At 41.0% G+C, this 22,553-nt stretch overlaps 2 protein-coding genes across 2 annotated transcripts; one reads left to right on the top strand and one right to left on the bottom strand.

The window, feature by feature from the left end:
* Positions 1 to 9,685: 9,685 nt before the first annotated feature.
* LOC103706755 (uncharacterized) lies at positions 9,686 to 18,492 on the top strand. The gene is made up of 4 exons (XM_008790964.6): positions 9,686 to 10,192; positions 14,605 to 14,746; positions 17,736 to 17,829; positions 17,927 to 18,492. The coding sequence occupies exons 1-4, from the start codon at positions 9,816 to 9,818 to the stop codon at positions 18,262 to 18,264; spliced, it is 951 nt and encodes a 316-aa protein (XP_008789186.4). The 5' UTR covers positions 9,686 to 9,815; the 3' UTR covers positions 18,265 to 18,492.
* Positions 18,493 to 19,726: 1,234 nt separating this feature from the next.
* LOC103706756 (xyloglucan endotransglucosylase protein 6-like) lies at positions 19,727 to 22,023 on the bottom strand. Its single transcript, XM_008790965.6, has 3 exons — positions 21,761 to 22,023; positions 21,313 to 21,413; positions 19,727 to 20,545 (listed from the first exon to the last, which is right to left on the bottom strand). Exons 1-3 carry the CDS (start codon positions 21,927 to 21,929, stop codon positions 19,931 to 19,933), a joined length of 885 nt encoding a protein of 294 aa, XP_008789187.5. The 5' UTR covers positions 21,930 to 22,023; the 3' UTR covers positions 19,727 to 19,930.
* Between the last annotated feature and the right edge of the window lie 530 nt (positions 22,024 to 22,553).

The following is a 22,553-nucleotide window of genomic DNA, read 5'->3' as shown; positions in this document are numbered from 1 at the left end:
GCCAATCGAGCTACTCTCCGGCCCATGCAGGGAGGAGGCCGGTGGAGGCCGGGTCAGGCTTCTCTCTGAGCTCGACCCCTTCCTCCACGGTCAACGGATCCTCGGACCTAGATGGGGCTACTCCACGATGATGGGGTGGCTTGGCGATAGTCCAGGGGCAGGTTGTCGGGGGCTCTGGGGGAGGAGGTTTGGTCGGTGGTGTGCCCCCTAGAGGGAGGTGGCGGTCGTCCGATGGTCGGGTCAACAAATCGGGTGGGGGATGCAGAGGCAGGTCCTCTATGACCCAGGCAATCTGCCTCGTGGGGGAGGGTGTCGAGCGCCGACGGCGACCGCGAGAGGGGCAAGAGCCCTCCACTAGCGGCCCAGGCAGCTCACGACCGAGCATCTCAGATAGAGGCGACTGACGATGTAGGGCGCACTCGGGGTGGACACTGTTGTTCACTCCTTCCGACGCTGACTATGGAGGAGAGACGGCTGACGAAGCGCGACCAAAATCTGGCTGCTTCGGATGGGGGCATGTGTGGAGCGGCGGTGGATCCAAGGAAGAATATTATGGAGTCATCGGGAGGTAGGGGAGTACCGGCAGTCGAGGGGGATTTGGCAGAAAATGGGCCAAATGACGGTGAAGGGATTGCAACCAAGGAGGGGTTACCCACCTCACGCCACCCATGTGCAGATAGTCCTCCAGGTGAAGCAGGCTTTGTAGGGGATAGAGGGGAGATTGGAGCCGGAAGAGGGAGCATCCAAAGAGATGGTGGTGGTGGGACTTGTGAGAGAGGGCCTTCTCCAGCATGCTGAATGAAGATGTTGTTGTGAAATTGTTGCTGTGAAATGCTCTCTTTTAACCCAACATTTTGCAGGCTTGTGCAATTATATGATCTGGAGGTATGTGTATTATTTGAGACTTGCCTAGCTAGAAGGAGTCTCCAATGGGCAAGGCAGGCCCTCTCTAAATCCTAGGGTTTTTATGCTATGGAAATCTCAAGGATTGTCGGTGGGATCATTATAACATGGAGGCTAGGGAGTTGTTACTTAGACATCTTCCACAATCGTCGCATTGAATGTCTCCATCGCACTCAAACATTATAGATGACTAGTTATTACTATGTTAGTTCGCTGCATTGGAGATAGCTCCTTACCATTTTGAGATGGCTCGAAAGTCTTTAGATCTAACATTGACACTTCTAGGGTTGACTCCCACAACCTATGGAGATGGCTCTTGATTCTGCTCTTCTCACCCAGTCTCTTGGTAATCAGGAGACAGGTCCTGGTCTTCTGTATAAAATGTACCTTTGGCATGAGACGGCTCTTCGAAATCCTGAGATGGCTTCTGGATGGCTTGTTTTCATTCAGTTCCAAAAAGACAGCTCCTGTTTTTCTGGAGATGACTCCTAAAATTTATCAATCAGCTCCTATGTACAAGAGGTGACTTCTGGATATTTATCGATCAGCTCCTATCTGCTCAACATGGCTCCTAATAGCTTTCTATTTGTTCTAGAAAATGACTCTAGCCAAGTTGGAGATGGCTTCTACCATCCAGCATTGTTTTTTTTTGGAGATGGCTCTGCTTGAGCTGGAGATGGCTCCTCGCCTATGAAGCTTCCTTTATATGTGGAGTGAAAAATCGACTCATGTTACTTGGGCTATGGCTCCTCACTAAGGCAATTCCGAATACGTTATTAACTCTTAAATATTTTGTTGTTATCAAAATCAATTCTTTAGGCACAATAAAAGAGAAAATAAGAAGAGGGCTTTGGCCCTCCACAGGACAAGAAAAAAAAATAGGGAGGGCGAGCATACGACCCTCCATTAAGAAGATAGAGAGAAGAGGGAGAGGGTAAGAAAAAAGAGGTATCGGGCCTGATTCCTACTTATTAGTAAGGATGGTGAAGGGCTTCGACTGAGGTAGACTTCGGCATCCAGCAAGATAGCAGTCTTGGCCCTAAGGCACAAAGCAAGCTCGAGAGTGAAACAAGAAAAAAGGAGGAGGGAATGGAGCATCATCCTTGATCGTTGGTCACATCTGGTGGCCCTACAACAGTCAACACAGAAAGAGGGGGGAGAGAGAGTGAAGAGGAAGAGGGAGGGAAAGAGGTCAAGTGGTGAACTAGCCATCTCCAGTCAATGAGGAGAGGAAGAGGGGGCTTCGATCCTCCTCTAAAAGGAGAGAGATGGGATAAGGGAGCTTGGTCTGGGCTTATTTGTGTGAAGAAAAGGGAGAGAGAAAATATAAAGGGAGAAGAGGGATAAGGTAAGGGGGTCAAATGTGGGACATAGAAGGGGAAAGGTAGTGGATGAGAGACCAGCAAGAACTCATGGGGCACGTATAGGGTGGTAGAGGCAAGACGAGGTGATGGTGTCTTAGAAAGAAATAGGGGCATGGAATGGTTTTGAAAAATAGGAAATTTGTCCTTTGATATTTTCTCACTCAATTTGAGAAGGGGACTACCTCACAGGTGGGCCTGATAAACGCCTAGGCCATGGGCCTATGTATTACACTTAATTTTCTATCCTCTTGGCCAAGACGGCTAAAGCTGATGAACTAGCCAAGTAGTTGCTACAAGAGAGTGGGAGCACATTAGGGACATAACTAGAACTTTGTAGATCTCTTTCATATTGTAACTCATTACAAAATCATATGCTCGACCATAAAAGTAATGGATGATACTTTAGCAATCATCATGTGGATTTTATTATACTACTACTAACACTATTTATTTATAATTTCTACTTTTTGATCACATGAACTATCCATTGATATTTAGTAGAAAGCAATCTCATCCGTTATCTACATATGGGTCTCCAATTATACATACTGCTAAGTACCAACTAAGTCGGACCTTGAGTAATTACATTGCCCCCCAGCATATAGACTTAGAGCAAACATCACATAGAAAAACTCTAAAAGCACCCTCTAATAAGGTTTCCCCTAGTCTTCATGATGCAGACTGTCAGTGCTATATGGCCACTATAACTTTGCCCTTTGCTCCTAGGTAAATGGTTGGAAGTTTTTTTCAGCATTGATTCACCAACTTCATCAACAATCTTCTTTAGTTCACTATGACCAATGGTTCCAAATATCGGCCAAGTACTGACCGAAGTTCGATCTGTTGTAGTCTTATAGGTACAATTTTTGTACTACCTCGATGATCGAATAGTTTTGGCAGTTATCTTCAAATTCTCCAGTGCTTCCGTGCAATAACTGGTAAACTAATTTATCCTCCATAAAGATGGGATCTATTTCCTTCCCCATAGAACGTATCGGAAAGTATTGTGGCTTAACATATTTACTCTCGACAATAGAAATAAGTTTTCCAACCTATTCTAACATAGAAGCCAAAGATGTTGTATATTGTTCTAAAAATGGCCTTAGCACCACAGCAAGACACTTAACAGGGGTGGGGGTGATTGGTCCAGTAGGTTGCCCAAGCAATAGGGCAGTTTCGAGCCTCTTTGCGGTGGTCAACTCGGGTCCATAGGATAGAAAGATAGAATCCTTTACTGGAGTCCAAGGGTCTTCCCAGAGAGAGAAAAAGAAAGAGAAGCAAACAAAGGAGAAGGAGAGAGAGTCTTCATCTATCCTAGAAGTGGAAGGGGCGGTTGAGATCGATGAAGATCATGCTAGGGGGAATGGCCGGTGGCTGGAGGTGGTGGACAACCAGCGACAATAATTAGCTGGCAAGAAATAAAAAAAAGTTAGAAAAATAGGAGAACTAGAGCTTTTTTTTTGTTTTTGGCCATTAGCTGCTCACCAGCGGTCATAGCTCATTGTAAAGGGTTGTAGGAAGGTTGGAGGACTCGACCAAGGGCCTGACGTTAGAGGCAGCAGCACCCACTGTCGGAAAAATGAAAAAAGAAGGCATAATATGGGCAATGTATAGTTTAGGGCCTTGGGAAGAAGAGAAAGCAAAGGGGAGGAAGACTAAGGCCTCACCGTGGAGCTCTCCAACCCTGAATTCCAGCAAGCACAATGATGGGATGCTATGATTTCAAAGGGAGAAAAGAGGTAGAAAGAGATAGAGCGAGGGCCGTTGCTCAGTCGTGGAGGGTTATGGAGAGGGTAGGGAGGTCTCACTACAAAAGAAAGGATATCTCCCGACGGTTTTTTTGGTCTCTACCGACGCTTTTAAGCGTCGGCGAATTTCCAGCCCACGCACCGCAAAGCGTGGGTCAGACGTCGGGCAGGTGGGCGTGGGTCCGGTTTTTGCCGACGCTAAGAGAAAGCGTCGGCACAAAAAGGACTTTCCCGACGCTAATGAAAGCGTCGCGAAAATACTCAACGCCGACGCTTATAAGCGTCGGCGTTAGCAACCTGTTTTTTTAAAAAAAATTAAAAACAAATGCATTAATGGCTTTCGAAAGCAAAGGAATTAAAAAAATACTCAGCTCTCTTCTCTTCCCCGCCTCCTCACCTTCAACTCCTTCCTCTCCCTTGCCGTCCGCCTCTTCTATTCTTCCTTCTTCTCCATTTAATTACTTCGGTTTCTCCCACTTCTGTAGCCTCTGGCTTTTCTATTGCCTCGGTCTCTCTCGCTTCCTCTCCCTCCGCTGAGCTGTCTTCTTCTTTCTTCTCCTCCTCCCCTTCACGAAAGGCATTCTCTTCTTCGGGAATGAGGCCTACTTTGTCAACGGAGAAGCTCCATCTTCTCCTACGTTCGACGGAGAAACTGGCTCTCCTCGCTTCTTTCTTGCTGGAGTAGCTGTGACTCCTTACATCTCTCTCCGTGGAAAAGCTATGCCGCCTCCTTTCCTTGTTTTTGGAAGAGGAGCTGCGCCCCGCTCCTTTCCTTTGCTCGGCGACGCGGGCCCGCCGCCTCCTCCTCCTCCTCCTCGATCGTGTTCAGATCGATCCCCATCCCCACGCCAAAGAGTAGCAGAAAGAAGAACGGAGAAGCCCAAAGGTGCAGTAGATAAAGAAAAGGGGAGAACGGGTGGGGTCTCCGGTGTGGGATTAAAAGAAGAACTTCGGCGGATGGAGCGGCTGGGTGAAAAAGGAGGGATCGGGGGAGCGGCTGGTGAAGAACGGAGAAGCCCAAAGGTGCAGTAGATAAAGAAAAGGGGAGAACGGGTGGGGTCTCCGGTGTGGGATTAAAAGAAGAACTTCGGCGGATGGAGCGGCTGGGTGAAAAAGGAGGGATCGGGGGAGCGGCTGGGTGAAGAAGGAGGGATCGGGGGAGTTGGGCCCCTTTTGGCCTCCGACGACGCTTTAAAGCGTCGTCGTCTCTAAGATCGGGGCCCGCTGGGTGAAGAAGGAGAGATCGGGGTAGTTGGGCCCTTTTGGCCTCCGACGACGCTTTAAAGCGTCGTCGTCTCTAAATTTCACCCGACGCTATAAAAAGCGTCGTCGAGTTTCGACCCCCGCTCGAAATTCGCCGACGCGTTTTGATAGCGTCGGCGGGGAAGAGTCGGCAAAACCATATTTTTTTGTAGTGTCTTCTAAATAAAACATTTTCTAAAATCAAAACATAATCAGTGTTACCCAAGTAGGAGAATGTTAGAATTTTTTCTAATGGTAGGTTGTCACTTATTGGATCCTTTTTCATTGCAAAAAATGGGTTGGACGTTAGACTGATAGAGCCCAATACAACTTAATATGATCCATATAGCTCTTGGGTCCCAAGTTTGTCTTGGTAATTGCTTTTGGTGTAGTATGAAAGGTGTAGGTCTCTTTCTCCATCTAGAGTACCATGCCTATATAAATGGCTATTAGCGATGGTTTGCCCCATCGCGAGCTACCATACAGAAATTGAAGAGGAAGAGGGAATTCCTAGACTAGACGCGTGTACTATCATGGGTCCTCCCAACTATTGTTCGGTTCCTTTTGTTGTCCATGGTTGGAGGCTAGTTTCAAGATTTTATCAATGATGGTGATGAATAGTAAGTTCTTCTATAGATTTGTATGGTTCTATGATGTTCCATTTCTCAGCATTGCTTTTATAATTTTTTCTACAATGACACCCCTAATGCATCAGAGAAAGGCAGTACCTTGTCAGCACAAGCTGCATCCAACTACTCCAAAATAATCCTTCTATGGAACCTTAATCATGATTTTGGATGAAGCCTAGACATCTAGCTTTCCTTCTCTCAAGACATGATCTTCCTATAGAGAGTGGACACTCAAGAGAAGTTGTTTAGAGATTCGAAGTGAATGTAGGGGTTTATCACTCTTGTCTGATCTACTGGAAGTCTGGAGAGTGGAGGAAAAATGTGGGACACAAAGAGACAAAAGAGAGATACAAGTGATATAGCCGGAAAGGAGAGAGAGAGAAGAGACGTGTAAGATAGAGAGGCAGGAGGGAGAGAGCCCCAGGATTCACCATGGGAGATAGGGATAGAGGTGAAGCGAGGCATCATGGGATGGCAAGAGAAAGAAAAAGCAATAGCAACGGGGAGATAGAGAGGCATGATGAGAGAGAGAGGAGGGACCATGGGCTCTTGGGGTTAGATGCGTCGGGTTTGGTTACAGGTTTAAGTTTAGTCGGTCCCGAGTGGCAACGACAAAAAGAGAGAAGAGGCAAGAGTCCTTTCAGCTTTAGACAAGAATATGTGGAGGTATTAGCTATCGGTTATCTTATTAGTATTTAATTGCTTAACGACAAACAATTAAATCCCATACCTCAGTAGCATAAGAAGATGAAGTAGACACCCCGGGATTGCTAAGGGCGAGATTGCATGTGGATGAGACGATAGGCATGAGGCATGGATGATTAAAAAATTGTATTATGATGTGTTGGGGTTTGGGGATAAGAAATAGTTGTTGCTTGATCAAAAGAAGGTGTAGAGACAGTCCCCCAGGCTTCCTGAACATAGGGATCAACGGCTAGAGTTAGACTCTATGCAGGTGAAAGAAACCTGGGCGGCACTCATCGAGTCCATTTGCCGGCATGTGGGTGGTGGGACTACCGGTCTAGATTGAGATCGTCGGTACAGATACAGAGGTGCCCTCCTCTAATACATACTCAAATTTAGATGGAAAAAGGCCACTCTTTCGAGATAGTGAAGTATTTCTACCATCTCAAAAGTATGCTTCAAAACCACAATGCGAGGGTCGTCTAGTCACAAAACCATCAATTGTGTCTCTTGGAGCGATGCTCTTTCTAACTCAAGGCACATCTGGAGGCGCAGACAGTAACGAACAGTCTCCTATCTACACAGTGGGAATATGTGCGGAATCGGGGTGGCACACAAATCGCAATATATATATATATATATATATATATATATATATATATATATATATATATATATTAAAAAAATCAGGTATTGCCGATGCTTTTTATTGTCTATATTGATGCTTATAAGCTTCGTTAGTTTTATTACCAATGCTTTATGAAGCGTCGTAAAAGTATCGGCAAATTTTAATGTCGGAGCCATATTACCAATGCTTCTATCTGGCATCGGCATATATCAGTCCGCATTTTTCCATTTTTCTATAGTGATACCAACGAGAGCTGATGTGGAACCAAGGCAACAAAGGGTTGCCATCTACACTACAAGGGCGAAGAGCCGGGCAATAAGGGATCGCAAACTAATCAACTCAGCTACTAGCTCAAGTTCGAAGTATTAATCAAACACTGAAATGCTAAGGAATCATATAGGGAATGGAGGACCGAGCAGAAGATCCTCAAGTCCAAGGGTGGATCCAAATATTGTAAAGAAAGATAGTGGACTGCAACTACAAGTCTGCAGGCTAAATATACAAAATTAGGAAAATCAAAAAATGTCACACAAAAGAGGATAATGAGATGGTGAGTGAGTACTAAGACTTGCAGAACAGCTAGTTTCAGTTCTTCGTGAGAAGGGTGAAGAAAATGACTATATATGGGTGCCTTGAGAATAAAGGACAAGGATATGTATATGCTTTCAAAGACTTTCGCACCAGCCTTAGGCCCTGTTTAGCAGAGCTTTTGGTGGGACAGAAACTACTTTCTGACTCTCCAAAAGTATTTTTGGATAGAATATAGGTGTTTAGTAAAAAAATCGGAAAGCTATTTGAGCTTTGTTAAAAAAATATAGAGCTCGACCATTTAAATGGTTAAAAATCTTCATATAGACTATGGGTAATATGGATCCCAATGCTATGCAAAAGATTTGCCGAAAGATTGAAGGGACAATAAATTTGATCTAAAGGTACAAAGACTAAAATAATATTATATATTAGCTAGCAAGAAGACATTCACCTAGATTTCGGCCAAGAGGCTGATACAAATAATAATGCCCAACTGTAAAGGACTCCATTCGAAAGCCCTCTTATAATGATTTTTATCCTCTCCTACTCCTCCTAAAGAGCTTGGGATGTCTGCTTGAAAGTAACTACTCTGTCAAAAAGGGCTAGGAGTTGAGACTTGCATACTTCTAGATGCCTTCTAGCTATATATCAGTACTAAGACAAAGCAAGATTAAAGGGGTCTTGAGCTAAGCACTCAGAATTGATGGAATGAGATGATAATCTAAAGGCTAAAGCCTTAGCATCCTCAAATTTCATCTAGAAAATTGACCGCGTAAGCTGGAAGGCGACTACACACAAGAACTACATGATGCATCATAGGCCAAATAAGAAAAATATCGGCCAAGATAGACCAAATACATGTTAAAGACAAATTGAGCAAAAACTAACCATATCGAGCTTAAGATTGATCAGATACGGTGAATTATGAGGATCTTTCCTATTGGCCTAGCAAAGGAATTATGATATAGCACACGTGGCATAACAATTATCAAAATGTATCACTAGAACCATTAGAGAAGTGGAGCATGGTTGGGTCTGGTCATTAGAATAGTCAAGGAGTGGAGGTAAGGCATGGACAGGTATCTCCATCAAAAGAAGATAGTTACCAGAACATTCACAACATAATGTATAAATACTGGAATATAACTCTAGAAGAGAATCTTTGACCAATCAAATACCTATCGTTTCACTTTTATAATTATCTCTAACTTGGCTTTGTACTTGTCTTTTATTATCTTGCTTTATTTACGTCGCTTTATCCTAGTCTATCTCTAATCCATAGCTGTTAGACTACGGCTCATAGCCATGGCTACAACTTACCTCATTCTCTTCTGAGCCGGCATTATCTCAATACCAAAAAATTTTAAAGCTCAAGGCATCAAAACTTACGCTATAAACTTTTTTACTCTTTCTAGTTTCTAACACTGATGCCACACTTGTAAAAAATTTGCATGATTCAACCAAAAATGCGTGTGTTCTTATGTCCCATAGAGAATCCAGCGCCAATGGGCACTAATTTTGTTATCTATTTTTTACTTATATTATACCTATAATTTTATTTATTAAAATAAATATAAATAAAAATTATGTTTATTAAAATAAATATAAATAAAAATTATGTTTATTAAAATAAATATAAATAAAAATTATGTTTATTAAAATAAATATAAATAAAAATTATGTTTATTAAAATAAATATAAATAAAAATTATATTTATTAAAAAATGATTATAAATATGGATATACCCGTGCCTAATCTATTTTCAGCTACAAATATAATTTGTCTTTCAAGTATGCAAACTTGGGTGCACACGCGAGATGGTATAAATTATATTTTTATTCTACAAGAATTATCGCCTTCTCGAAGGAGAATCCCTTTCTCGAAGCACACTAATAGCGGTGGTGCTACGAGTCTCTCTATCGTATCCCAAACACGAACGCTCATCGTAACACCCAGGTGAAGAACTCTAATAGCATACCAGGGCGCCTTTTGGGGGTCATGTAAAATGGTGCCAGTATCAAACATCGATTTTTCTCGGTCCTAAGAAACCCCGACCCTTCGGACATTTCGGATGCGACGAGAGAGATGGGAGGAGGAGCGATGAGAACCGCGGCGAAGGCCGCCCTCGGGGGCTACCGCTCAGCGGGGCCGCTCGCTGGCCAGGCGGCGGCTGCCCGGAGGGCTTCCAGGCCGCCGCCCGCGACCGTCTCCGCCGTGTCGCCGGCGGTGGAGGGAAGCCCGGCGGTCCCCCTCCTCTCCTCCGAGAAGGGCCGGAGCGACGCCCTCCCGGTCCAGGAGATCCAGCAGGCGTCATGGGAGATCGACGACTGGGAGTTCGCCGGCGGGGAGGAGGAGGAGCTTCACGCTTCACTGCATCCGGCCCCGAGGCTCGTGTTCGGGCCCGTTCCGACCCTGGAGGAGGCCAAGGAGGCGACTGCCGATCTGAAGGATGCCGTCGAGAGGTGAGCTCGGCGTTCATATGTCTTTATCTCCTCTCAAATCGGATTAAAATTTCTTCTTTATAAATATTTTGTGAGTGCTTCCTCAATATTGATATGAAAAATGCTGTTTTCTTTTTTATTATTAAAGAATCAGTGAGGACGCATTTATTGGAGCAAAGATTGCTCAAAACCAATATTGAATTTAAATCTACTTTTGTGAAGAACACTGAATATGTCATCGACATCCCAAGACATGATTTGCTTCTAAGGAAGATAACAATGGCTTATTGTGGTGGTTGATTAGTTTTTATGTTTTTTTATGTATATTTATCATTCATAGCAGAACATAGGCATTATCACGAAGCACCTTTGGAATTAACATGCATTTCGACTTTGGAATGGTAGCTAAAACGCAGACTAGATGTCAATGGAGGCTCATTCATGAAGCTGCTAGCCAATTGCATGGTAAAGTTAATCTGGTTGTGAAGCTATAGCAGGACTGTCCGGTTGCATGTGAACCAACATTCTTCACCAAAAAAAAGAAAAGAAAAAGAAAAAGAAAAAGAAAAAGAAAAACAAAGAAAAGGAGAAAGAGAGAAAAAGTGGCTCAACAGGTCAACTTGACAAGCTAATGGATGATTAGAGCACCAATGGTCAGGCTGTTCTTTGTTATGCACAATCTGGTTACGGTAGAAGCTGATCATCATATATCTTCTGACAATGGACTCAAAACCTGAGAAATGGTCGTGATTTACTTGATAGAGTTGGAGGAAGAACGAAAATTTTTGTTTTGGTGGTATGGTTTTGAGCAATTCTCATATAATGGACTGGAGGGTCCTATGTGCTGATCTAAGATTGTCTACCATGCAATTGTTATTACATAAGACATGAATTGAGGTGCAGAGCTCCCACACAGATGCATGATTTAATAAATAGATGGGCACTAGTATTCAATTTTGGCTTTGAAATGGGAGTTATTTGCCAAAATCTTCTGTTGAATGTTATTTTTAGAGAAGAGTGAGCTTGGAAGCAGGTTTAATAATAAAGAAATTGGAAGAAATTGAATTGACATATAAGTGAAGACAGAAAGAAAGATTTAGTGCTGGTTTTTAAATTTTTTAATATTAGATCTACACATACTTATTGATTTAGAAGGCCTAGAGTAAGAACAATTACAGTATATAAAATATGAATGGAAAGAGGAACATCAAGGGGAAAAATAGACAAATTTTGTGGAGGATGGGAATTCTAAAGGCAAAAATAGAGGAAGAAGTGGAAGAAAACCTACTTGAGAGTCTATGACAATACTATTGCTTCTAAAAGGGATAGCACCTAAACCCCTTAGGTACTTGAAGACCTCAAATACAATACGAAGCGCTAACCTAAGAGGATAAATTTTGGCTCACTTAAAGTAGAACCCTTAACTCGTGTTATGTTTCCCAATAAATTTTCAGTTTTGTTCAGGTTTATTCACCCAACCAACATTTTTGATTCTTGAATAATGCGTCAATAATGCGGCATTTTCTGAATTTGAGAAAATTTGAGAAACACTTTTTTTGATAATTATTCAGTTTTAATGAGGAATAAGAACCTATTCGAATGAAGTTATTCGACTATACTGACGAAAACTGTTCAGCTAAAGACAGCCTTAGACAATTTGCATTGGAATCCTCATTCTAAGTAGATCTAAAGTAACAGTAACTCTACCTTATCCTAATTACAAAACATGAAATCCTTAAATACAATTACGTCATTTGGTTCTGTTGTGTGCAAACTAGTGTTGACAAGCTTGTTGAGCTTTCTAAATCATTGATATGATCCATCTGTTTGATTGGTTTAAATGATGAATTCCCACTATATGCTTACATACATCATGTTCATATGTCCTTGCAGACATATTGAGGCATATGTAACCAAAGATTAATTTTACATATCCTTGGCTGTGGGATTTCATGTCATCAATTTTCCTTCAGATGTGACTCCGTTGCTCTGGCATATCCATCTTGGCTTCCTACCTAGGAACCTATCCAAAGCCTTCAACATTTAGACGAGGCTTGCCCAGATGGCATGCTACGTAGGCATCTGGCTATTTTTTGGGTCCTTGCATATGCAAGTGGGAAACACTTTAGCTCTCCATTTCTGCTGGGGATACTTGCCCATCCCAAACCAATGAAATGTGGACCAGCCTGATTTAAGCTCAAATTCAACTCACAAAACCCGTTTAGCAAACCGAAAAAATAGAAAATGATTAAAGTCTAAATCCTAAGCCCCGAACATCCCATTCTTCCATCTCTCCACCCTCATTTGACCTAGGGAAAGAAAGGGGCTCCAATCCTCTCCACTCCCGGTGATGGTGGTTAACTGGGGGCCTTGATGCTTGGGCGATGTGGAACTGCAACCAAACCACAATCCAGCAAGACTTCAAGTCTCTCTCTCTCTAATTTTATTCTCTTTCTTTCTTTTTTTTTACAATTGGAAAATTGCTTTGCAAGCAGTGGATCTATGGAAAGCTTCTCTCGATCCCTCTTTCTTGTTCCTCTCTCTCTCTCTCTCTCTCTCTCTCTCTCTCTCTCTCTCTTAAATTAATCTAATTCAATGGAAGAGCTTATATGAAGGTCTACTCATTCTCATCGGCTTGAGCATTTTTTTAATGTCATTATTTCTTCAATTCCCTTTGATCATGTTTATTCCTTTTATTAATTGAATCAACATTTGTATTTAATTTCTTCTTAATGGCATGCTTATCTTTGGGTTTTGGTGAGGTATTTTTTAATCCCCTTTTCATTTTTGGTTTCAATCCTCTTACTGAAATAGATAAGTTTCAGTAAGCTAGAAATCATTGGCCATGCCTAAAGCATTTCATCAATTTTTTCCTTGAGTGACAAGCCACTTGGATAATGCAGAGGGTTATTTCATTTTGGGTTTTTTTTTTTTTTTTTTTTTGTTTTGGGGGGGGGGGGGGGGGGGGGGGATTGATGATTATAATTTCATTTCAGTTTTTTGGAGTGAAAGATTTGGGAGTTTGCTACCCAAAATCTGTAGTTGAGAATAAACTGTTACAATAGGGTTTAGATCTTATTTCGTTTCATATATGTACAGAACCCATTTAAAAGGAAATAAAACAAGGAGAAGAGTTAATATAGAACCAAATCCAAGTGAAAAGAAAATGGAGCACAAGAATTGGAACACCAGGAGAAGAAGAGAAGGAGATGAACCAAAATAAGTAAAATGAGGACTAAGAGGAAGGTTAGCAGACTTCTAGGAGCAAAAGGAGATGTAAAAGAAAATTTTTAAGAAACCTTCCCAGGGAAAAACCTTTGTAAAATTAGAAAGAAAATTCCAAAGTTGTCAGCCTGCTTCCTTGCATAATTAAAGAACTGAATAAAATATTAACCTCAATTCTAGTGGAACCAAAACTTTGATAGATCAACTAATGACTATCTTACAGGTTTAGGGTAGATATGAACTCTTGAAGAACCAGAGCCAAACTCCTTATACTGAAGGGTTCTGTACCAGCTATAACTCGCTCTAAATTGTGGCCCTTTAAAATTTATTAAGGAAGTATGAAAAATCCTAAATTCCAATTGTGGATGTCTATACATTATTACTTAGCGAGGACATATCTATTTACTCTCATAGATAGATTTGAAAAATAACTTAGGGGAAGCAAGAAACAGTTGAATTGCTAATGAAAAGGATTAGTAGAAATGCTTGCTGCTAATTAGGGATGATCAGAAGATATTTTTTCCTTTATGTTTGCATTCTATCAAGGATTTTTTTTGGGATGTAAATCAAAGCACTGAATTAGGATTTATTTAAAAAATAAAATATAAGAAAGAGGGTGTTGAATTTGGTTAATAATTTTCTTCTGCTGTTATTAGTTTGTGATGGCGCCAATGGCCTATGACTTTGAGCGGTGTTGTGTGTACAAGTATGGTAATGGTACCTTTTTATTTTTAATTTTCTGTATTCTTCTTGATCATTTTATGAATCCTCTTCTTGTTAAGTGGACTCTAAACATTCTCTATTAATTGATTTATTCCTGAATTCTGAGATGTGAATACGTGTGTTTGCATGCACATTCATGTGCATGTATATGTGTGTGGTTGTGTGTGAGAGAGAATCTTTCTATTTTTGGAATAAAAGTTGATTATCTTCCAATAATTGTTGACTAAAGTTATAATTTAGTTGCAGCAAACTTTGGTCATGTGACACATTAAATGAATTGTTCACTTTTCCAGCTTTTGGAAAAAAGAAGTTTATTTGGCTGCAGTTAGAATACAAATTGGTTGTTGTGAGCTTTGCTCTTATGATCACATATAATGTCTTCCACAGTTTTCACAAATCAATTTTTTTTACCGTCCACAGTTAATTTTATGATACCAATTGCTTGTGGAATTCCTTATGTACTGAGTACTGGTGACATGTTTCAGGGCATACTTCTCTCCAAGTATTGAGGTTTCTCTAGAGGGAGTTCAGGGATGTGCTTCTTGTGAAAATGTAGCACCATTGCAGTCAATGCCTAAACATGTTGTCCAGGCATTTTCATTGCTGCATGGAAGCCCTGAAGCTCAGGTTCTAACTCTTTATATTTTGAGAATCTCATGGATGCAGTTTGTACAGTTTGTTTGTAGATTGTCGCAACTGAACTATATCTGACTATTCATTATTAAAAGCCTGAAGTTTATGTCATATATGGTGCATAATTTGCTATGTGACAAAGGAATATCATTTTATTGGTTGTTGATTATAATATTGTTGCATAATAATTGGTTAACATGTGCAGGAGATGATTAACATTCATGCATAGCAGAGCTTCCTTTTGAAATACTAACTTGTACTATTAAGACTTAATGTTTACAAAGTTATGACTTAATTACACTAGAACATACTTTAATTAAGTTTGACATTCTTGAAGTTTGAGGCAATCTTGGTAAGGAGGGTGAGGTGCAGGTAATGGGAGGGGAGCTCTAGTGCCCTTCAACCCACTCATCACAACTGAGAGAGGGAAGGGGGAATGGTAATGGTGCAGTTCCAATTTGCAGAGGTGAGAAAGACAATGGAGGGTGGGGGGATGGAGGTGGAGTTGATGAGAGGTGAGAGATGGGGATGAAAAGAGTGGAGATGGGTTTCTTTGCACAGTAAGAGGGTTAAGGAATAATTAAGTTTTTAAATTTTCAATCAAAATTATAACATTGTAAATATGATATACGGTTATCTATATATTTTTGAATTTGGGCTAAGCTTACTATTGTTTTTAGTCTGCCTAGGCCCAGCCCAAAATCTATTGGGCCTCAGAATTTGCGCCCACCCAAAATCAGCAGGGCTTAAAGTAACCAAGTCAGTTGATCATTATAAAAACAACCTAGAAAATATCAACCAAAATTAGGAGAAAATTAAAAATAAAGAAATAAAATTCATCAAGAAACAAGACATCATTTTGAAGTATCTGTTATTGTTTGGGAACTTTGCATTTGTCTTTACAGGGTTTTCTTATTATAATAGTCAAAACTATATCTTAGAATATATTGTTGATGAATTATCTTTAATGGGTAAGATATTATTATACTCTTTGATGTATAACATATGACCATCTAAGTGTCTAGGAGATTTGAGTTATAGTATAGCTAAACTTTGGCAAAAGGTGTAATCTAATGTGCCATTTGACATCACTCTCATTTTTCTATTTTCAAGAATAAAAAATAAAATTGCTTCTATTTTTCTAAACTTTTAAATATATTAATATGATTAGTATAGTTAATTATTTAAAAAAATAAATATGGTGGTGATGGTGATAGTCGCGGTAAAGTAGTAGCAACTATCATGGCATTAGTGGTGGGGGACAGTGGTGGTGTCACAAAAGGCAGCAGTAGAGGTGGCGACATTGGTGGTGTTGGTGGCAATACAGCTGAAGTGGCAATGGTGGCGAAGGTGGTGATGGTGGTGGTGGCTATAGTGGCAGTGGTATCATGGTAGAGGCGGTGACAACAACAACAGAGGTCATGGCAACAGCGATGTAGTATAGGCAATAATAGCGGTGGCAGTAGTGATAGTGGTTGCAAAAGCAATAGCAGTGGTGGTTGTGGCAGTGTTAGCAACAGTGATCAAAAGCACAATTTTCTTATTTTTCAAAATATTGAAAGTAACAAGTTCTTACTTTAAATTTTTTTCTAGAAATAACTAAAATGACTTTTGAGAAATAAGAAATAGAAACAATAGCTCCAAACATGTTTACATCTTGGATTTTGTGTTTTTGTTTTGAAAAAGAAATAAAAACATTGCCAAACAGGCCCTAAATTTACATCAAAGAATCCATACTTTTCTCTAGCTCTTTGTTACACTTAGTGTTTAAGTTCTAATGTTACAACTTACAATATTTTCAAATCTTCTCAAAATTCATAAAAGTCTAATTTAGACAAAATGCTTCTCAGCTTTTGAAATAGCGGAATAACAAAAAGAAAAAAATTACATATATAGATCCTATAAACATTTGGTTTGGCCCCATAATTAGTTTTGGCTAAAGCTCTGAAACCAAACTCCAATTTCATATTTAGTCCTTCTGAAATCAAAATGTTTTTGTTTTGATTTTGGAGTTTTGGGCAAAACTTCGAACTATGAAGTTGATAAAATCAAGTTAAAATTTAGGAATTGGCATCTCAACTCTCAACAATTAAGAAACCACATTTATGGTATTTGCTAAGTTGTGAGAACAATCCTGAGTCCTTATTGACTAATAAACAGCTGCATGAAAGTTGCTGCTGTTTTCCATTTCAAAATTGTCTGGGATTTTCTTTTTTTCCCCTTGATTGATTATTTTAGGAGCTCGTTTGATGTCAATAGAATGTCTCGGCCTGGATAATACAATATTCAAGTTCTTTAGATTATGAGACATTTCTAAATTATGGGAAAACCTTTTTCAGCAGAAACATAAAAAAGACTCATTTTTTAGCAGCACTTGACATGTACCTGGGTCCTTGTAATATAGTTTTTCATACACTGAAAGATGGGAAAGTTTGAGATCCAGTTGAAAATTTATGAGAGAAATTGAAACTCAACCAGATGGAAGGGCATGTTATCCAAGAATCTTTGATTTACAAAGCAGCCAAGATTGCTTAATTAGAAATATAGGGGGAAGGATTTATGGGCGTCATATATTGCAACGATTAGATTGTTTTCTTAGTTCACGTTAGTATAGTAGTAGCAGTAGTAGTATCAATATTATTATTATTAGTACTAGTATTACTATTATTATTATTACTACTACTATTACTATAATTATTAATATATTATTACTACCGCTGCTACTATTACTACTATTATTACTATTATTATTAGTATTACTATTTTTACTATTATTATTACTATTATTACTACTATTATTACTACTATTACTATTACTACTACTATGACTACTACTATTACTGCTACTATAACTACTATTCTTTTTGTTTTACTTGTCTTTATTATGAAGCAAAATATGAAGTTGTCTTTATTTTTGTTTTATCTTCACTATTATGAGTAGAGATTGAAGGAGTTATTTTTATTGTCTTGGTTTCATGTGCAGAATGTTGTTGCTTCACTTGCTGCTGATAAGAATGTTTGGGATGCTGTAATGAAAAATGAGAAGGTTATGGAGTTCTACAGGACTCAGCAGTCCGGTTAGCATTTGTTTAAATTATGGATAACAAATTTCTCCCTTTCTCTATGGGTTTATTTCATAGTGACTATGATTTATACGAGCTGTTATTTCTGCAGTTGTTCTCCGGCCTGAAACAAATGTAGCTTTTGAGGAATCTGTTGCTGAAAATGTGTGCACCAAAGAATTTCTGGAGAGCCCAAAAACTCCTGCAGAAGACTCCCAAACCTCGGTCTTCGCAGAAATAGTCGGTAACATCAAGCGGAAAGTAACAGAGATGGTAAATCATTTGTCCAACTTCCTTCAAGATCTTTTTGGGACTTCAACGGGAGCTCAGAGCTCTACCAGCACAAAGAGAACTGGCACCACTGAGCCTAATGTGGATGGCGCTATAGGGGCATCCTTCATAGCATTGGCAATTGCAGCAATCTTGGTGGTTCTGGTCAAGAGAGGATAGTTTGAGAAGCTAAACTGTCTGCTACTTTGATGTAAATGCACAATACTGTATCCAAACATACAATAAACTTACTTCCATTGCATTATCATCTCTCATGGATTTATATGGGGAACTGATTTTTGGAGAGACCTGTGGTAGTGGAATCTCTTTTCATCCTGTGTCTGTTGTATCTATGGGTTGAGCTCATATATAAGAACATAATGATGAAGTGGAATGGTTTATCAAGAATTTCTCATTGGTGTCATATCCCAGAAGGAAATAACTGTTGTTATTTATCTTAAAAAATTCTAAATCTAGTGGCCCTTTGGCATCTCATTTCTTGTCCGGCAAGAAGATAGTTTGTGATTTATCTAGGATGTTGTGGAGGAAAGCAGGAGAATAGTTTTCGTCGTATGAGATTGACAGGTTGATGTATATTTTTGTGTATGCTTATGAAAGGAATTCGATAAACGAATCTTCTGTTTTGTGAGGAGGAGGAACAGATAGAGACTATTTGTCTATCAGGCATGCATGGATATAAAGGGATTCCATTCAAGAGTTGTACGTAACTTGGTTTTCTTGTAACAGGAGAAAAGGGAAAAAGGATCTTTCTAATTTCATTTTTATTAGAGAACAAGGAAGACTTGGTGGGTTTTACTAGCTTCTTGTCCTATAGACTCTCATGCTTGTAGCCATGAGCCGATTTCGGCATTCTCAGGGTTGTTGGTCTTGATGCAACAGAAGTTTATGTACACTTCCAAGCTATTCGTGCAGGAAATTTAGTGTGAGAAATACAGTATTTCTATAGTGTGCTTCATAATTGTAGTGTGGATCAATCTTCTTATGGTTACACAGTATCAGTCTCATCATTTCTTTGTTCCTATCAGTGGTAGTGTATGGATCATGTCATTTATGAAGGAGATACATGCATCTGATCGATAACTGATTCCATCGTACACTATATTTTTCTTTTACAATTATCAGGTTGTTAATTAGTAAAGGTTATTTGTGCGATATTTAGTAGAGGATTAAAATAATTTGTGAATATTAGTACTGAACCACTAAAATATACTTCCAAGAAAAAGAAGATGCCTCCCATGAAAAAAGAATTCATGGGTAAAACCTGAACCTTTTCCTTGTGGGTGTCTCTGCGCTTGGGGAACGGGTAGTGGAGTGGGGCGTGGATGAACAGGATTCCTCATCCTTTTCTGGAACAAAAAAATTGGCTTTGCTTAGTTGTTTAAATAGATTGCCAAGTCACGTACACAATGTTGTTTTCTCAATTCATGCGAAACCCATGCCAATAATAGCTTTGCTTTTCTTAGCTCTTCTGAAAGGATTTGAGACATTAGTTGTGTAATGTGTGTGAGATGTCTGTATCACTTGGAGATGCCCCTCAAGCAAACTGGCAGCATCCATTCTTTTATCCCATCCCACTAAAAAATTAATCAAACTAAAAAATTAATCAAACTAAAGCAAGTAATCAGACAAAAGGAAAAGATTCCTCTTCTTTTATGACTTCCTAAATTCCATACACCACCACCACCACCACCACCTCTTGATAAACTAGGAAATAAAGCAACAAGTGAAAAGAACCAGCAGTTCCCCCCCACCCCCTTAACGCTTTACAGTGTACCAGCTACCATCCCGAACAACCCCTCCTCCATCACCCACCATCCATCATCCATCACGCCTTGCACTCAGCCGGTGGTTCAGGGAACCTGGACGCATCAGCACAGTAATCATACACCAGATGCTTCGCCCGGGCCCACATCAACTGATGGCTCTGATGGACGCTCAGCGCCTCCATCTCCTTCTCCTTCCACCAGTACCTCCCCTCCTTCCCCCACTCGCTCCCGCTGCATCTTTTAATCTCCGCCGCCCAATCCTCCCCGGCCCTCCACTCGCATCCGTCAATCCGGACCTCACGATAAGCCGCGACGAACGGCGCGTGAGACCAGTCCGTCTTCACCCGGCCCCCCTGGGTGGCCCAATCGTCGGCGTTCCAGATGGAGCTGTACACCCCCATCGGCTGATCCCGCGGGAACACGATACCGCTGTCCTCGTGATTCGCGTAGACGCGGATCGGGGTGTCGTCGACGAGGAAGACCACCTGGCGGGGGTTCCAGAGGACGGAGTACGCGTGGAAGTCGGTGGTTGGGTCGAACCATAGATCCATCCGCTGCTCCCTGTTGCCGATCCCGTTCACGTACATGTTGGTCTGGACCAGGTACGGCTCCCCCGTGGTGTTCCCCAGAAACTCGAAGTCGAACTCGTTGTGGTTGACGCCGTCCGATGACATCTGGACGGCCAGAGACAGTGATTGTGATCGGTTTATTTATAATTTATTCTTTTTGTTTTCAAATATAAATGCTTTAATAATGATGACGACAAAGTTTGGACGGGTGATGATGGGTGGGGCTTGAGCGCTGTTTCCCAGCCTGGCCGGCTTGGGCTGTGCCGGATAAAAGAGAAGCAACTGAACAGTTGCACATCGGCTTGCGTACAGCTTTACCATCCCACTAGCTACAAACATTGATTTCGTTACCCTATAAAAGAGGGAAATGGTGGGGGGAATCTTTGCAGGGAAAGGCAAATTAAAGATATTTTTTCTGACATCAGCCAATCTGATTCAATATGTTGTCAATATTAATAACAAAAGTAAGTATTATATGTATAAAGAAACCATCTTTTAAGCTTTAACAGAGGGAATTATTGGCTGGCCTCGTTTTGGAGAAAGACAAAAGAAGGTATTACAGCTTTAGTTTTTCAAAAAAAAAAAAAAGGCTTCATAGGTTCTGATTTGCGTCAGATGTTTGAATTCTTTTTGTTTTGAAGGAACCGGCTCGGTTCATTGACCCAAAAAATAAAATAAAATAAAAAGCTGGTTCTTGACTTGTTATTTTAATGAAAAACACTACCAGACGTTGCTATTGGGAAGGAAAGATCACAATATTTTTGAGAAAGAAGTGGAACATAGAATCTTAGGTTATGTTGTTGAGAAAGAAAAGGAGATGATGTCCTTGTCCTTGACTCTTTGAACAAGAGCTGGAAGACTGGGAGCCTTACATAGAAGGCAGTGACCGTTCCGGCGGAGTCTCCTTCGATCAGCTTGATCTCAGCTGTGGCCTTGCCGTACAAATACTTGTTTTTAGAGGCAAATCCAGCACCTGAAACCATTAACAATAACCATGTTGCTAAACCAGAGAGAACCAGGGAACTCAACATGAGACGATTAGCTAGAAGAGAGATAAAACAAGTGAGACGAAATAGAGATCACAGTTCAGCAAATGGATAGATGAGTAGACTTTCTAAAATCAAACAAGTGAAACACCATAAAAGAAAACAAGTTACAAAACATTACATACGAAATGAAGCGAAAGAGAGACAATCTAAAATAGTTTTAGCAATACAGAAGATAGAATCCTGGAAGACAAAACAGAGAGATTCCGAACCCAAAGAAGCAAATAGAAAACAATAAATGCCAAAGAAGCACGCATTTTAAACTCCCAATTACCGGAGAAGTTATCAAGCTTAAGCTTGAGAAGCTCTCCATCATAAATCACATGGTCCGAGGCCCAGCACGCCTGAATCACCCCATCAAACTTCGCACCACGCACACCCGTCACCAAGAAGGCAACGAAGAACATAAAACCAAGACGAAAAATTCCACTAGAATCCGCCATTAGAGGGCAGGAAGGAGAAGAGAGAAGAGATGAAGGCGAGAGAGCTCCCAAGACACCGGTCTGCGCTCGGCTCTGGGCTCCGGAGCTCCCTCGGACCCGGCCTTTATAGCCCGCTCCCATTGGCTTCTCCAACAAGCCCCCAAATCGGGCTCACGTCACCTGCCCCGTCGGACAAAACCCTGCTCCCCGCCTCGTCACCTGCCACGTAAGACGGAGCAGCCGTTGCTCCCCGCACCGGCTTAGCTGGACCGGACCGAGGGGACCGCCGTACGGCTGGTCCGGTCGCTGTCCCTGCAAAACGCGAACCCGGCCTGTCCGGCCAATGGTACGATGACACGAGTGGGATCCAGCTGTGGGCTGTGGCCTCTGCTGCCAAGAGCTGGCGAGCGGCAGTACTCAGAGTAAAAGCGTGAGTCCGCTGACGTCACTTGACAGCTGGCGTAGATGCCCCGCAATTATACAACTTGGCACCGGTCTGTTGACCCTATTCGGGTTTCGAGCCTCTGGGGACCGCTGAATCATTCATGGGTGTCTATGTGGGGTCGTTCAATAGGTGGAGATGAGTCATTTTGGTTTTCTTGGGGAACGTGTGAAAGTTTATCCAGGAAGCTAAAGGACGACAAG

The sequence above is a fragment of the Phoenix dactylifera genome, chromosome 8, assembly GCF_051530095.1.
Source record: "Phoenix dactylifera cultivar Ajwa chromosome 8, Ajwa_hap1_PhDact_Kaust_v1.1, whole genome shotgun sequence".
NCBI classification, from domain to species: domain Eukaryota; kingdom Viridiplantae; phylum Streptophyta; class Magnoliopsida; order Arecales; family Arecaceae; genus Phoenix; species Phoenix dactylifera.
The sequence above is the reverse complement of the archived record's forward strand: the minus strand, read 5'-3'. Positions and strand labels throughout refer to the sequence as shown.

Bases quoted from the DNA above. Each gene is read 5' to 3' on its own strand.
- LOC103706755 (XM_008790964.6), top strand. From the start codon at position 9,816: ATGGGAGGAGGAGCGATGAGAACCGCGGCGAAGGCCGCCCTCGGGGGC. The intron at 14,747-17,735 runs GTTCTAACTCTT...TTTCATGTGCAG, and splicing joins ATGGAAGCCCTGAAGCTCAG to AATGTTGTTGCTTCACTTGC. The intron at 17,830-17,926 runs GTTAGCATTTGT...TTATTTCTGCAG, and splicing joins CTACAGGACTCAGCAGTCCG to TTGTTCTCCGGCCTGAAACA.
- LOC103706756 (XM_008790965.6), bottom strand. From the start codon at position 21,929: ATGGCGGATTCTAGTGGAATTTTTCGTCTTGGTTTTATGTTCTTCGTT. The intron at 21,414-21,760 runs GTAATTGGGAGT...TAATGGTTTCAG, and splicing joins TAAGCTTGATAACTTCTCCG to GTGCTGGATTTGCCTCTAAA. The intron at 20,546-21,312 runs GTAAGGCTCCCA...CTGGCCGTCCAG, and splicing joins GAACGGTCACTGCCTTCTAT to ATGTCATCGGACGGCGTCAA.